Consider the following 15,831-nt stretch of genomic DNA (forward strand, 5'->3'; position numbering starts at 1 on the left):
GCCTACAAGCTGTATTGGTGTCAACGGCTGCCTGTATGATCTGTACTCTGTATTTTGATCAGGAATATTATAGTTACATTAGGATGGAGGGGGATTTTAGTCTTAATTTAAGCAGCATCCTGCATTCCTGCCATAAAGAAAATATATGGTGGTCCTTGAAGAGTAAATAAAACAGTATAATATTAGATTGCAACACAACTACGTTTTGTTTGCAGGCCAACACGTTCTTGTTACAAGTTTAAAATGGTTGGTTTGAGGCCTGCAGCCAACCAGACCGGAGTTATGTGGAGCGCAACAGGATATATTGGGTTCAGTTCAGCTCCTTTGCCAAATAAGTTATGTTGAGTTTGGTCAGAGAGGCCACAAGCTGTTCCAGGCAGATCCTATCCCAAATTCCAGTTCCATACATGGGGGACCCTACCTCTGTATTCAGAAATCTGAAGTTGGATTTGGCTTTGGTTCCAATTTTGGATCGTGTAGCCAAAAAAAATCAGTGTGGGCCCTGGGGGTCTGAAAATCCTCCAGCTCTGAAGGTTATAATTCCCTAAAGCCCATTTAAAATGTTCTTGAAGAAATTAACATTACAAAAAAATTGTCCACTGATTGTGGAATTTGACAGCTCCAGGGCTGGAGGCTACATTAATAAGAGACAGTACAAAGCTGAAAAGAAGAAGTAATGAGGCATGTAAGGTTTTCATGCCTGTTCCATTTATATATGTATAATTCCTCTGTGATTGAATAAGTCAGGACATATGGTCAGCCTCTCTAAGCCTTTCACCCCCACTCCTTGCTGAGGTAATCACTGGCTGTGCCATCGTTCTAGCTAATCCCACAGGTGGATTTTTAAATTACCTCACCAGTGTAGTGAGTTCCTCCCTCTCCTATGCTTTGTGTACTTTGAATCAGATTCAAAAACAAGCATCCCCTTCTACTCTGATTTGAACATATGTTGATAATGGATGGTAAACCTAATGCCTATAGTCCCGAAGTAACTGCCAGCATTCCTTATCTCAGACTGCCTTCAACACTGTTCCCTAAAGGAGTTTGGCACTTGTGATCCTCCAAGCCAAACACAACCCACCATCCATGTATTGGGACCAGGACTGGTATCAAGGGTCAGCCATTGCAGGCAATTCCCTGGGGGCTAGCACCTTCAGATGCCTCATGGCCCACCCCTAAAGCCCTTCCCAGTGTCCATCTTGGTGTGGCAGCAGCAAAGCAGCACAACTCTCTTGGTTGCAAGAATATGAATACAGTGAATATTTATATACTGCTTTGAGAACAAAAGTTCCCAAAGCAGTTTGCATAGACATACATAAATAAACAGAATGTCTCCCTGTCCACAAAGGGCTCACAATCTAAAAATGAAACATAAGACAGACACCAGCGACAGGGATGCTGTACTGGGGATGGAGAAGGCCAGTTGCTCTCCCCCTGCTCAATAAAGAGAATCGCCACTTTGCCTCTTCGCTGAGTTAGCAAGAGTTGTGCTGTTGTTGCCTTCTCCCAGCACACACTCCCATCTGCAAATGGGAGAGTACCCTAGAAGTCTGTGCATCATTGTGGGAGCCTCTGGGGATGATCCCATTTGCAGTTGGGGTGAGGAAGACATGGTGATGGAGCAACCCTCTTGGCCAAGAAAGTCAATTCGTTGCTAGGTTCTCCTGCCTTCCCCACAAACTAGCTTGCTTCTGGGGGCCCTACAATGACATACGGTACTTCTAGGAGGAATTTCTGCCTCAACTAAGTTCATCTCACTCACAGATGAGGAGGATGGGAAAGGAGCTGCTGCCACCATCCAGTTCCTCAATTCACAGATGGGGAAGGTAGAAGAAGGAGTTACTGCTGCTGGACCCCCTGCTAATGTAAAGGTAACTCCATTTCCTTTACATCAGAATACATCAGAGGCAGGAAACCTGCCAGGAAACCTGCCAGGGAGGTGGTTGGACCATTAGACAATGTGGGAGTGAAAGGGACTATTAAGAAGGATATGGAGGCTGCAGAGAAGCTAAATGAGTTCTTTGCATCCATCTTCATGGCAGAGGATACTGAGCATATACCTGTTCCTGAACCAGGCTTTTTAGGGATGGAGGCTGAAGAACTGAGTCAGATAGAAGTGATGAGATGATGTTCTAAACTGTCTGGAAAAACTGAGAACTAACAAATCACCAGGGCCAGATGGCATCCATCCAAGAGTCCTCAACGAACTCAAATGTGAAATTGCTGACCTCCTTGCTAAAATACATAACTTATCCATACAATCAGGCTCTGTACCAGAGGACTGGAAAGTAGCAAATGTAACACCGATTTTCAAAAAGGGATCCAGGGGTGATCCAGGAAATTACAGGCCAGTTAGCTTAACATCTGTTCCAGGCAAATTGATAGAAAGCATCCTCAAGGATAAAATGGTAAAGCACATAGAAGAACAGGCCCTGCTGGGAGTGAACCAGAATGGCTTCCACAAAGGTAAATCTTGCCTCGCAAACCTTTTGGAGTTCTTTGAGAGTGTCAACAAGTGTGTGGATCAAGGTGATCCAGTTGACATAGTATATCTGGACTTCCAAAAACTAGACTTCCTGGACTAGATGGGCCTTGGGCCTGATCCAGCAGGGCTGTTCTTATGTAAAGGTAACTCCGTTTCACAGAGGAGAGGATCCAAGGTTCTCCTATCCAGGACCCCCTTTGACTTGATGCTGGCCCTATTTGTTGCAGGTAATTATTTATTTAGCAGAGTATTTGAGGAGCTAACTCACTCCCATTACAGCAGAAGTTAACAGGGGCAACAGCTTGTAAATGATAAGTGTGGAGATTCATGTAAGGCTAAACTTACTTTAAGTGATACTTTATTCTGAAGTACATACTGATAGAAAAGACCTATATCTAACTGCTGGCTATGAGGTGGTCAGAGCAAGACCTGTAAAAGCATGGTGGGGAGAGAGTGAGAGCTAGAAGTATTCTAGGAGGAGGAGGAGGAGGAGGAGGAGGAAGTCACTCCCAGGAAGTTCCTGAGTACACTCTACCAACTGAGCTCACAGAGGCAGAGATAAACAGGAAAAAGAAGGAGACCTTAACTGACTGGCTCTGCTCCCAATGCAGAGGGTCCTTAGGGTTACTGGTGCAAAAGGTCGATGCCATCTGGAGCTGGATCTCCAACACTAATCGGTTCTAGTCAGTTGCTTGACATCCACCTCCCTCCACATATTTGTGAATCCTGGCTAAATTCCATGGAGTTAACCAGGATACTTGATCTAGGATCAGATCGCCACTCTAGCCTCCTGCCTGCATTCCACAGCTTCCAAGTCCCAACTCCTTTGGCTGTTACTATGTGAGAAATGAATATTTTATTATGATTAGCTATTGGTGTGCTTCATAGTTAAATAATAGAACTTCTGCAGTTGGTCAATTCTGGATTATCTATACCCAGTGGCGGCCAGTGAGGCAGTGAGAGGTACCTTTCAAAGTCTCAACTGGCGATACCACCGGGAGCTGGAAGCCATGGGGAGCATGGCGGTTGCCTCACCTATGGTAGTCACCTAGCCACTGCGCATGCGCAGCTGCCATTTGCATGGTCAGCAACACCATGTTGACCATGCAAATGGCCACCGCACATGCACAGAGGCCAGGTGAGTGCTGTAGGTGGGGCAGCCACCATGTGGGATGTTGTGCGGGCCGCTGTTTCCAGGTGCCGCCAGTATCACCAGTAAAGACTTTTAAATGTACCTCTCACCATCCTCCCTGCACCGCCCTCACCAGCCACCACTGTCTATACAGATATAATAAGGTATAAAGATAATATCAACAATGCAACAATGCAACAAAACAAAACCCCAAAACATCCAAACCCACCAACTGGTTTCTATAAATCTTTCTTCATTTTTTCTAAAAGTGGTTTTGAGCGACTTTGTAAATAAAAAAATTCATGCTTTATATTTGACATATCTTAGATATACCATGTGATGCATTTTTTGTATGCATTAGAGGAAAAACAACAATCTGAAGTGGAATCTAGGGTTTTCTTGCAGTTTTCTTCCAGATAGTTACAACACAGCTATAGTAACAGAAATCTGGTAGTGTGGATGGATGGAATCGATACATTGCACCAACTGTAGCTAAATCAGAATGTCAGACCAGAAGTTTATATGTTAACATTGCAATCTGTATTTTTCTACTCCCTGCTGGCTAGTACAAATTAATCTCAGGAAAAGTGATTGTGAATGAATCGTCAGATGAAATTACTAATAAGTGCATCACACACCCACTTTTTTTTCTCCCTAAAGTAAGCAGAGAAATAAACAAAATGACAAAAACTTCATTTTTTCATTAAAACTGTATCTTGGAAGCTTTTTTTATTACATGCAATTATACTCGGTGCTACAATGCACTTTATCCCCCCCCCCACCTGCTGCAAGGGTATGTACATTTGTATATCGGAATATGTTTGATATAGGATTGTAATTCATTCCATTGTACAAACCTCTCTATGTAATCTTAGAGTAATCTTTAAAATTGTTATAGTAGTGATGGCTTCTTTGCCTTAATTCCCTAGTATTAAGGATTCACAGTCTTGCTTGTACATGTTGATGGAATGGTATGCTAATCTGACGATTCCTACTGTGAATATATGGCGTCCTCTTCCCATCACTCATAGGCTGCCAAAGAAAATTATTACTGTCCTGCAAAGCTATTAATGGGAAGAGCCATTGCACTGTTATTATGAGCAGAAGCAGAAAGAAAGAACAACAACTTACTGATAGACAAGTGAGACTTAAAATGAATCCAGATTCAAAATTAGGAGACTGGCATTAAAAATATTCAGCAGCTCAGTCACCATTATTAAGTTATGCAGCACATCAGCCATTTCGGTATGCCCACTGCTTTTAGACATGACAGTTAAGATGTGGCCAGGCAGGTTGTGGCTATGTATGCCTACTAGTTGTTAATATCCATCACAATATATTTTTGTATATTTAAAAATGAGAAAGTTCTGAAATGGAAAGCCAAAAAAACAGGTCATTTTTTCTGCTAATGGACTGTAGGGAAAGTCTGAGGTGAGCACCCTGTCTGTCAGAAGCCAAGTGAGTCGTTTGACAGGATAACAAATTGGCTTCTTCATACAGAGGTGATACACTGAAAAAGGACTCTGTTCATAATGGACCTTGCAGGAAATGGTGCATCCTCATGCATGCAGAACCAGGAATCAAAATATATTTGAAAGTGGATATTATGAGGACCCGATCCTGTAGGTATTTGAACAACAATATACGTGGAGTCTGTATTATTTATCATGTTTATTAGTCTGTATTATTTATCCTGTTTATTAGAAATAAGAACTGGCAAGATTTACTGTGGCTGTGCAAGTGCTTACTGGAGAGTATAACAGTGCAAGGGCAAGCTATTTTCATTTCCCCCTTCTCTTTGCTGCAGCCCCCTAAGCATCCCAAAAGGCCATTCCAAAGGTTTCGATAGAGACCCTCAGCAATGGTGTGGGATGTGGCATGGTTGGCTGCAGATGAAGGCACCTTTTGCTATGTAGGGCTTTTCTCCATTTTCCTACTAGGGAGAGGAGGACTATATGAAAGAGATTTTCAGTATGAATGAAGTAGAAACTATTGTTTCTCTAGTGAACTGTACTGCAGGACTGCTGTATAAATTACTATATTAATACTGGAAGAGTTGCTCTCCCCCCCCCCACACACACACTCTGAATCCCTGTGTCAATATTTCACTTCTAACTTATTCTGAGCCCCCATTTGCAAAATTATGAGAACAGAGTGTCACACATTGCAGGATTGTTGGAACACTCTTCCCAATGTTTGTCCCAAGTTACTACTTAAACAGGTATTAAGACATAGACTGCCTCTGAACATGGAAGTTCTTCTCTCCCCCTCCGCCCATATTATTCTCACAGGTAGGGATGAACCCAAAGCGTTTCAGCTCCTTGGCGCCGAAACATTTCAGCACGGGGCGTGGGGTTCCCTTAAGAGGCGGGCGGGTGCTACCTGCCCTTCCTCCAAGCCCCCACTGCCCCACTGTGGCGCTGTTGAAATGGAAATACTTCAGTGCAAGCAGCAGCAGCATGTGTCGCTTGCTCCTTTAAAATGACGCACTGTGGCGATGGGATGCATCCCCCAGCATCCCTTGCATGGTGTCGGCACGTAAATGGCATCGGTGCATGCATCGGTGACATTTATGTGCTGACGCTGCGCAAGGGAGGCCAGGGGACCCATCCTATCACGGTGGCACCGCGTTTTAAAGGAGCAAGTGGCACAAGCTGCTGCCTGCATGGAGGTATTTCTGTTTCAATAGTGCGGCGGTGGGGTGGCAGGGCTTGGAGGATGGGGAGGTAGGACCCCCTTGCTGCCCTTGGATGTGCACCGAAGTAATTTGGTGCGCATCCCTACTCACAGGTAGGTTAGGCTGAGAGATTATGATGGTCCAAGGTCACCCAGCAAACATTATGTCTGAGAAAGGATTTGAACAGTCCTAGTACAACATCTCCAACACCACATTGGTTTGGTACCTGATGGATTTCTGTCTGATGCATCATGACATTATTCACAGCATCCAACAGATGGGTTGCTAAGAAAATGTGCATATATTTCATGCAGTAGATCTGCATTCTCACACCATCCAGCTGTGGTTCTCAAATAACCTGCACTGGACTGGAACTGCTTAGAGCAGGCCTGCACAACATAAGGCCCGAGGGCCACATCTGATCCTTGTGTACTTTTTACTGGCCCCCAGGTAGGAACATCTTGTACCCAGTGAGGATTCACCCCAAGTAACCATGCCTAGGATTGCAGTCTGAAAGCAACAGCAATTTAGGGAGATGAGAGGAGTTGGCATTTGTTTGGAGTTGACATGCACTCCAGATTCCCCATCTGCCTGAGCTCTTTGATTTGTTCCCAGCACTTAAGGAACTTCTCTCACCTGAGAAATCATATATTTATAGCATGTCTGAGAACTGAATAGATTTCATAGTCATTACCATTTATTTTGCCAATCGATCTGTGGAACCCAATGGCACAGCATTTGAATGAATGAATGAATGAAAGAATAACATCCAAGAACAAAACAACCTGAGGTAGCATCTCCGACTGAAAGTGGAGTGACAGAGGCAACACTGAGACACAAGGAATAAGGCTGGAGAGAGCATGGTTCACAAACATTTGCAAGACCACCTCACAACAGTGCTATTTTGGAGGTGAGAATGTTTCAGCATGTGTTGGAACACATTCCCATATTGTGTCAGCATGTGTTGAGACACAAAGCCAGGCCACAAAGCCAGGAAGAGCTGCAACCTGGCGATCCTTCCTTTTTCCTCTATTCAGGCTGTGGGCCAAAAAAGACCTTCAATTGCCAGCAGTATGAATGGAGAGAGAAGAATGGCTCGCTGGAGAAATAAAAGCTTGGTAAAGCTGCTGCCTTTGTATGTGTCTTCACATACAAAGGTTAGACTAGTTCGGACAATGGTTTTCCACATGACACTCTATGGATGCGAAAGCTGTACCTTGAAGAAGCAAGATAGAAAAAGCATTGATGCTTTGGAACTTTGGTGCTGGAGAAGACTTTTGAGGATACCATGGACAGCCAGGAAAACAAACAAATGGATCAGAGAACAAATCAATCCAGAATTTTCACTCGAGGCACAAATGACCAGGCTCAAAATATCATACTTCGACACATTATGCAAAGACCCAGCTCCCTTGAGAAGTCCATAATACTGGGGAAAACTGAAGGAAAGAGAAGAAGAGGACAACCAGCAGTGAGGAGGATGGGCTCAGTTATGACAGCAATGAATGCACCACTGAGAGACCTAAAAGGCCAAGTTGAAGACAGATTATCCTGGAGAAAATCTATCTATGCAGTCACTAAGAGTTGAGGCCGACCTGACAGCACTTAATCAATCAATCAATCAATCAATCAATCAATCAATCAAAGCTGCTGCACCTGTTGCCCAGACACACCCTCCCCCCAGCCCAATGTCAAGATGAAAAACCAAGGCAAAGTATGGAGCCTAATTTGAATGGAGCCTCCATGGCATGAAGCCAAATTTATGCAGCCAGCATAATGTATGAGGTTGTACAAAGTATTTACTGTTTACATGGCACGGAAGCTATGGTGACTACTTTAGCTTGCAGTTTCCAAGCACCGTAACTCTTACCTTTAAACTGAAGGGTTTTTTGATATTTTAATTAATGTACAATACATACATGCTGTCCTCCATGTCAGCTTTAAAAACAAACCAGGCAGCCAGAAAAATAAGGAGCTTAAACAAAGGGAGCAAAAAAAATCTGAAGGATGCCAATAAATCCTTGAGTCTTTCAAAACTGACAAGACTTTTCTCTAGCTTGGCTCAGGAAATGCATTGACTGGGGAACTAAATAAGCCAAAACCAGAAGTCCATCTCCTGTATGCGTATGACATACATTGTAGAAAGACCCTTTGTCAGACCAACCAACTGAATAGCTCCTTGTACTACTCCATAACTGAAAGTGATGACTGATCTTTGTCAGTGTCTAGATCGGTTGTGAGTAGAAATATACCATTTTTCCATAGACTTTTTAGCTGCTGTTCTTTCTTTCTGAAGGTTTGTGTCTTATTTGTGAAATTGATGGGGTTTGGAGGCACAAAAGTACAAACAGTGACAAATGTTCCACACTAGTGATGTATTATGTGTATGAATCCTCAGTTTCTTATTTAATGTTACTCACTCTGCTGTCTCTTCCTGCTCATTATCTGGTTGCTTCTCTTCTTGTTGTGTTGTCCCAGCAGGTTGTGCTGGGTTTTCAGCCTGAGTGGGCTCAAGTTTTTTTCCTGGAGGTTCTGCTGCATCTAGAATCAGATGATAACAACAGTATTTATTTATTTATTCATTCATTCATCCATTCATCCATTCTTGTTTACACAATCAGACAGGTGTTATTGACTGGTTTGTTTTATCCAGACATTGAGTCCTTTCCAAGGACCTGGGAGGGTTGAATTTTATTATTAATATTGTTGTTATTATTATATATATTGCCGCAGAATATAGGCTGTTCCCAGTAAAGTTGCTTTTTGTAATTGGCTGATGGTGATTTTTGTGGCCCCGTGAAACAAAGCAGGCCTACAAGAAAGAAGAAGTCAAGAACTGAGCAGAAAAATGGAAAAATAAGCCACTGCATGGTCAATATTTGCACAATATAACTGGAAAATCAAACATCACCAAGACCTGGTAGTGGCTTAAGAATGGCAACTTGAAGAAAGAAACAGAGGGTTTAATACTGGCTGCACAAGAGCAGGCACTAAGAACAAGTGCAATAAGTGCAAAAGTAGAAAAATCAACAACAAACAGCAAGTGCCGCCTTTGTAAAGAAACAGATGAAACAGTGGATCACCTAATCAGCTGTTGTAAAAAGATCACACACTGACGTCATCATCATCATCATCATCATCATCATCTTTTGATTTATATACCACTCCTCCAAAAATGGCTCAAGGTGGTTTACAACAAATAAAAACAATTAAAATATATTAACAGTTAAAATCAAAACTAAATCAATTAAACAATAAAATCATGTAAACATTAAAAACATTAACATTAAAGCCATTTAAAACCAGCAGTAAAAATTTAAACAACAAATCTAATTAAAAACCTGGGTGAATAAATGTGTTTCAATGCCTTTTTAAAAGTTGCCAGAGTTAGGGAGGCTCATATTTCAACAGGGAGCACATTCCAAAGTCCAGGTGCAGCAATGGAGAAGGCCCATTGGCGAGTTGGCAGCAACTGCAGGCGAACCTCTCTAGATGATCTCAACAGGCGGTTAGGCTCATGGTGAAGAAGATGTTCTCTTATGGCATTTATTACAGAGAATGGATTGTCAGCTTGAGAATAAGGTTCTGTACTAATTCAACACAAAGTGAAAAACGTGAGTGTTTCTTGTGTTTAGACAGACAGTTATTTGCTGGTCCTCAGCAGAACACACAGAACACACAAGTTCCTGGAAGCCCCTATGATCTTTTCAGTTAAGGGATCTGTTTCGGTTTTCCAGATATGTTCAGGGGTGTGTGCCCTTGGGAGCCAACCCTCCGATACATCCTGTGCTGAAAATGACTCCTCCTCCAACCCAGAAAGTAGTACTATGGTCCATCAACTATTTGCACAAGTGGGTTTCTCATTACACAAGTTGTTAATATTATCAAGTCAGAACTGAGTGACTAAAAATGGGGTTTTCACAGGAGTAGGGCAAATTTCACACAGGATGTGGGGAACCCATGGGATCTAGTCTTCCCCACATCCCAAGGGATGTGGACACCTTGCACAATCCATATAACAATCACTCTTCATGATGATAATAAACCACCATGACTTTCAGACTGACAGCCAGCTTCCCCAGAGCTGGATCCTAACCTTTGCTGAAGTCTGACAGCTGCCTAAAATAGGAGCAGGAGCAGAGAAATGCAGTATGCTGTGGCACAAGGACACACAGGCTAAGTTGTACGACACATTATAGAAGGGCAAGGGAGAGTTTGACACGGGGTCAACATTTTTGGCAACTTCCTCACATCTTTTGTAATATGCTTTTATCTATATTTTGTGTTTTAATCCTATCCTTTCCCCAAAAAGCCCAGAGCAGTACACATAGTTCTCCCTTCCAACACTTTCTCACAACAACCTTGTGAGTTAGGTCAGATTAAGACACAGTGGCTGGACCAAAGTCACCCAGTAAGGTTCATGGCTGAGTGGGAATATGAATACGATGAATATTTATATACCACATTTCAACAGAAGTTCCCAAAGCAGGGTGTGTGTGTGTGTGTGTATCCCTGTCCCCAAAAGGCTCACAGTCTAAAGAAGAAAAATAAGATAGACACCAGCAACAGCCGCTGGAGGGATGCTGTGCTGGGGATGGATGTGGCCAGTTTCTCTCCCCCTGCTCAATAAAGAGTATCACCACTTCTAAAAGGTGCCTCTTTGCTCATTTAGCAGGGGTTTGAACCTGGTACTTTCTGCTTATAATCCAACACTTTAACCATGACATCAGTCTGGTAGTTCCCCTGTCCCTTAATAGCAATAGCAATAGCAGCAATAGCACTTACATTTATATACCACTTTATAGCCGGAGCTCTCTAAGCAGTTTACAATGATTTAGCATATTGCCCCCCAACATTCTGGGTACTCATTTTACCGGCCTCGGAAGGATGGAAGGCTGAGTCAACCTTGAGCCCCTGGTCAGGATCGAACTTGTAACCTTCTGGTTACAGGGCGGCAGTTTTACCACTGCGCCACCAGGGGCTTAAAACCGGGGTAGTGGTTATATTCTCTCTGCCAAACACATCTATCGGTGAGTCAAGGCACTGAAGAGAATTTTTTAAAAGATCTTTCAAAATAAAATGACCTTTGCTCAAGAAAACAAATTCTTGGCTGGTTTCTGGAACTTTGAATTTTCCAATAGTTTTAGCTTAAAGATTGAAGTGATAAAGATTGACGTGTGGGCTTACAGACCCTGGAGAGATTTCTTTATCTGCTTTTTGAACAAATGTTCTTAGGATATTATGAAATTGAAAATTTCACCCCAGGTATATTATGACCAAGTCAGAGATATTTATTATGTCCAGAAACAGATATTTAGAAGACATGATGATTGTCACACTAATAATTGCTGTTGTGCTTCCTTGCTTTCCCAGATTTCTTTTTCAGCAAATAGCTTATAGAGCAGCCTTCAACAAAACAGATGTTAATATAGCTAGCTATGAAATGCAAATTTGAGCGAGAGGGTGTGAAACGAAGTCATTGAGAAAGTGTCCTTTAAGATGACATTTAGCTACCCTTATATGACTAATTTCTCTAATTAATCTTAGTTGGTATTTTTAATTTTAATCCTAAAAATATAGATGCTGTAGTCATTTTGACACCCTGCACAGAGGAGACACAATTTAGCCCTAAGTGCAATATGATTATGGGAAAATAGCTTGGTGTTGTATTTGTAACACATAAATTTGGAAACTTCATTGTATATAGCGGTTTTTAGGATGCAAGGGGGGTATGTGAGAAAAGTCAACTCATAAATAAGTCTTGTGCATTAATAGGACTTGATTAATTTGATAACCACTACTTTTGTTCATACTGAAAGAATTATTGCTTGAGCGGATGCCAAGAGAAAATAATGGTTTGAAACAAGCAAGACTTGAAAATAAAACAATGTAGGCCACATGACACGTCCATAAAACAAATCAGATTAGCATATAACTCAGAATTCTAGTTGGTATTCAAAAGGTTGGAACCAAAATTTATCCAAAGTGATGTTCAAAAGAGAATTTCAGGGTCACCTAATGGCTCAGCGGGGAAGCAACCTGCCTAGAGAGCAGGAGGCTGTTGGTTTGAATCCCTGCTGGTGTGTTTCCCAGAATATGGGAAACTCTTATATTGGGCAGCAGTGATATAGGAAGATGCTGAAATGCATCATCTCATACTGTGTGGAAGAAGGCAATGGTAAACCACTCCTATATTCTACCAAGAAAACTACATGGCTCTATGGTCTCCAGGAGTTGACACTGATCAGATGGCACAACCTTTCCTTTTCTTTCCCAAGAAGAAACTTTGGAGAATTTTCCCAGATGACTTCAACACATCCCTGTTCTTAAGAACATAAGACAAGCCCTGCTGAATCAGGGCTGTCTAGTCCAGCATCCTGTTTCACACAGTGGCCCACCAGATTCTGCTGGGAAGCTACAGGCAATTGCTGAGGGCATGCCCTCTCTCCTACTGCTACTCCCCTGAAACTGGTATTTAGAGGCATCCTGCCTCAGAGGCTGGAGGTGGCCTATAGCCCTCAGACCATTAACCATTTATAGACCAGTCCTCCATGAATTTGTCTAAACCCCTCTTAAAGCCATGCAGGCATTTGGCTGTCACCACATCTTGTGGCAGAGAATACCATAGGTTGATTATACATTTGTGAAAAGGTACTTCCTTTTGTTGGCCCTAAATTTCTTGGCAGTCAGTTTCATGGGATGACCCCTGGTTCTAGTGGTATTTGAGAGGGAGAAAAATTTCTCTCTATCAACTTTCTCCACACCATGCATGATTTTATTGACCTCTATCATGCCTCCCCTCAGCCATCTTTTTTCTAAACTAAAAAACCCTAGGACTGTAAATGGACCTCTGAGTGTATACCATCTTCCACTATTCTGCAGCCACTCTGTATGCTGGGGGAAGTCGCATGGAAGCCGGAAGTTAGGGTTGCCTGGGGGCCGCGGCGCGTCGGCTACGGCGCGTCCTCCCTGGGCGTTCTCAGTGGCTGCTGGGCGGCTGAGCATGGGGGAGCCGCCGGCCGGCGCGGTGCTCTGCTGGCTTCTGTTTGGTGTTTAATCCCTCAGCGCCAGCAAAAGGAACTTTTTAAAGCAAAGCCGCGCACGCGCCCAGGCGGCATTGGCACTGGAGGAGGCAGAAGGGGTGGCTTCTACTAAGAATATGGGCGCTGGAGGGGGCAAAGCGGCGGGAGGGGTAAGTAAACCCTCCCCGCCCTTAAAGGGAGACCCCCCTTCAGTGCCGGTCCGGACCGCTCCGGACCATGCACATCCCTAGTATCGGCAGCCCTAAGTGGCCGGATTGGCAGCCCTGGGTGGCTGGATCAGCTGCCCACACAACGGAGCCAGCATGGTTTGCAGGGATCGGGGGCCGCATGGCCCCTGGAAGTTCCAGGAAGTTCCTGGAATCAAGTTCGTGGGGCATCCTGGAGAGACTCCCGAGCCCGGGAGGCTGCTTGCAGCCTCCCAGTCAGGGGTCTCCTTGTGTGTTGCCACATGCCGACACGCGAGCAAAAAGATGAGGTTAACGGCGCGCTTGCTCCATTAACTTTAGCCAAGGGGAGGGATATTTAGGGCGGCTAGCTGTTGGGAGCTGTGCAGCACCTGTTGCAGCACATGATCGCCCAAAAGTAGGCTAGGCTCCCTTAGCCTGCTTTTGAGAGATTGTGAGAATCACCTCAGAGAGGTGGGTCTCACGATCCAAGAGACCTGCCTGGGGAGGGTGAGGTGGGAGAGCGGGTTTGTCCCGCTCTCCCCGCACACGAGCAGGGTTGCAGCCCTGGGTGGCCGGATCGGCCGCCCACATGACTGCTGGCTCCATGATGGAGCCAGTGGGGGCTGGGAGGATCGGGGGTCACATGGCCCCTGGAAGCTCCAGTATGCCCTGTGCAAGTGTGCAGGGCATACTGGAGAGACCCCCGAGCTGGGAGGCTGCTTTGCATTGTCCCGCCAGGCACCTACTTGTGAGTAGCCACTGCACAGAGCCGTGGCACGGCTACTCACGGTTGCTTAAACTGGGTTTGCAGAGTGCTCACTCCGCAAACCCGGTTTAAGCACCGGGCTACAGAAGTGGGTGACCCACTTGCGAACCACCAGGCTCGCAGCTGAGCCCAGTGGTTCACACGATGGGAGAAAATCGGGCTAGCCTCCGCTAGCCCTGTGAATAGCCTCAGAGTGTCCTCCACAGCTTCACCTATCTCAGAGGGTGGTTATGAGGCTCAAGTACTCCTCTGAGCTCCTTAGTAGAACGGCAGAGCTGTTGCTAGGTACTTTAAAGATCCAGGTCCACAGACCCCCTTTTGATAATCAAACTTAATCATAATCCCCTCAATAATAATTACATTTTTTTTTTAAAAAAAGTCTCTAACATTATAATGAAGACTCTAATGAATGAAGGTGAAAGCAGCAGCAGAAAGCTAGGTGAGGCTAGATGCTCTCTCCCCTGCTCTCTGCAGGTGCCTCCATTGCTGCACTTCCTTTCTGGGAGAGGTCATGGAGGAGGGAGGTGGCTGATGAGACCCGGGACTCTGAGCAATTCATTGGGGGCCTGCACCCCATGGGACAGACACTAATTATGCTCTTGAAGAAGGGTAGGATAATTGGATAAAAACATAATGGCTGATATGATGTGCAATTGAAACAGATCCAGAAGACATCAGTGCTGCCTCTGCTGTGTACACGGAAGCAGTGGCTCTGCTGTCCCAAACGGTGATTGTGCAAGCTGTAGTTTCTTCCACTGTAGCGAATGCTGATGTCTTCTGGTGCCTTCTTCAACTGCACATTTTGGCAGCCAATAACAATGATTTATTGATTGATGCAGTGCTGTCAAGTCGGTGTTGACTCTTAGGGACCACATAGATAGATTCTCTTCAGGATGATCTGACTTCAACATGGCCTTTAAGGTCTCTCAGTAGTGCATTCATTGCTGTTGTAATCGAGTCCATTCACCTTGCTGCTTGCTGGTCATCCTCTTCTTTTTCCTTCAACTTTCCCCAGCATTATGGACTTGCTTCTTCAAAGTCCAGCTTTTGCATCCATAGAGTGGCACAGGAAAAACGATTCTCTGAACGATTCTAATCTTTGTAGGCCACGGCATCTAAATATCCTTTCCAAGGCCTTCATTGCAACCCTACCAAGTGCTAGTCTGCAGCATATTTCTTGACTGCTGGATCCTTTACTGTTGATGGTTGATCCTAAAAGGCAGAAGCTATCCACCACTTCAGTGTCCTCATTATCAATTCTAAGGTTGCTGTACCCGTTGTCATTAGTTTAGTCTTCTTTACATTTAGCCGTAGTCCCATTTTAAATGTGCAACAATTATTTCATATATTCCAATGTAATTTTAAAGGTATCTTATTGTTTTCAAATGTAGGTAATTTAAACTAAACTTTCTTAAGATTATTGCCTATTTTGTTCCATATCTCATAGAGGTGTCTTAATACTTCTGTTATAAATTCAAAAAAATTGTAACTACTAAATCTCTAAATTTTAATAATCAGTTCTAGTGCTAATTACTAACATTAATGGTGACAAAATTTATTA

The 15,831-nt window shown here is 43.8% G+C and overlaps 1 protein-coding gene across 1 annotated transcript in view; it reads right to left on the minus strand.

The window, feature by feature from the left end:
• Positions 1 to 15,831, minus strand: part of CNGB3 (cyclic nucleotide gated channel subunit beta 3) — a 190,223-nt gene that overhangs the window by 80,233 nt on the left and 94,159 nt on the right. Inside the window, exon 3 of the mRNA XM_053313409.1 lies at positions 8,715 to 8,835. Within this exon, the coding sequence (XP_053169384.1) occupies positions 8,715 to 8,835 (121 nt within the window). The remainder of the gene's footprint in view (positions 1 to 8,714; positions 8,836 to 15,831) is intronic.

The sequence above is a fragment of the Hemicordylus capensis genome, chromosome 4, assembly GCF_027244095.1.
Source record: "Hemicordylus capensis ecotype Gifberg chromosome 4, rHemCap1.1.pri, whole genome shotgun sequence".
NCBI lineage: Eukaryota > Metazoa > Chordata > Lepidosauria > Squamata > Cordylidae > Hemicordylus > Hemicordylus capensis.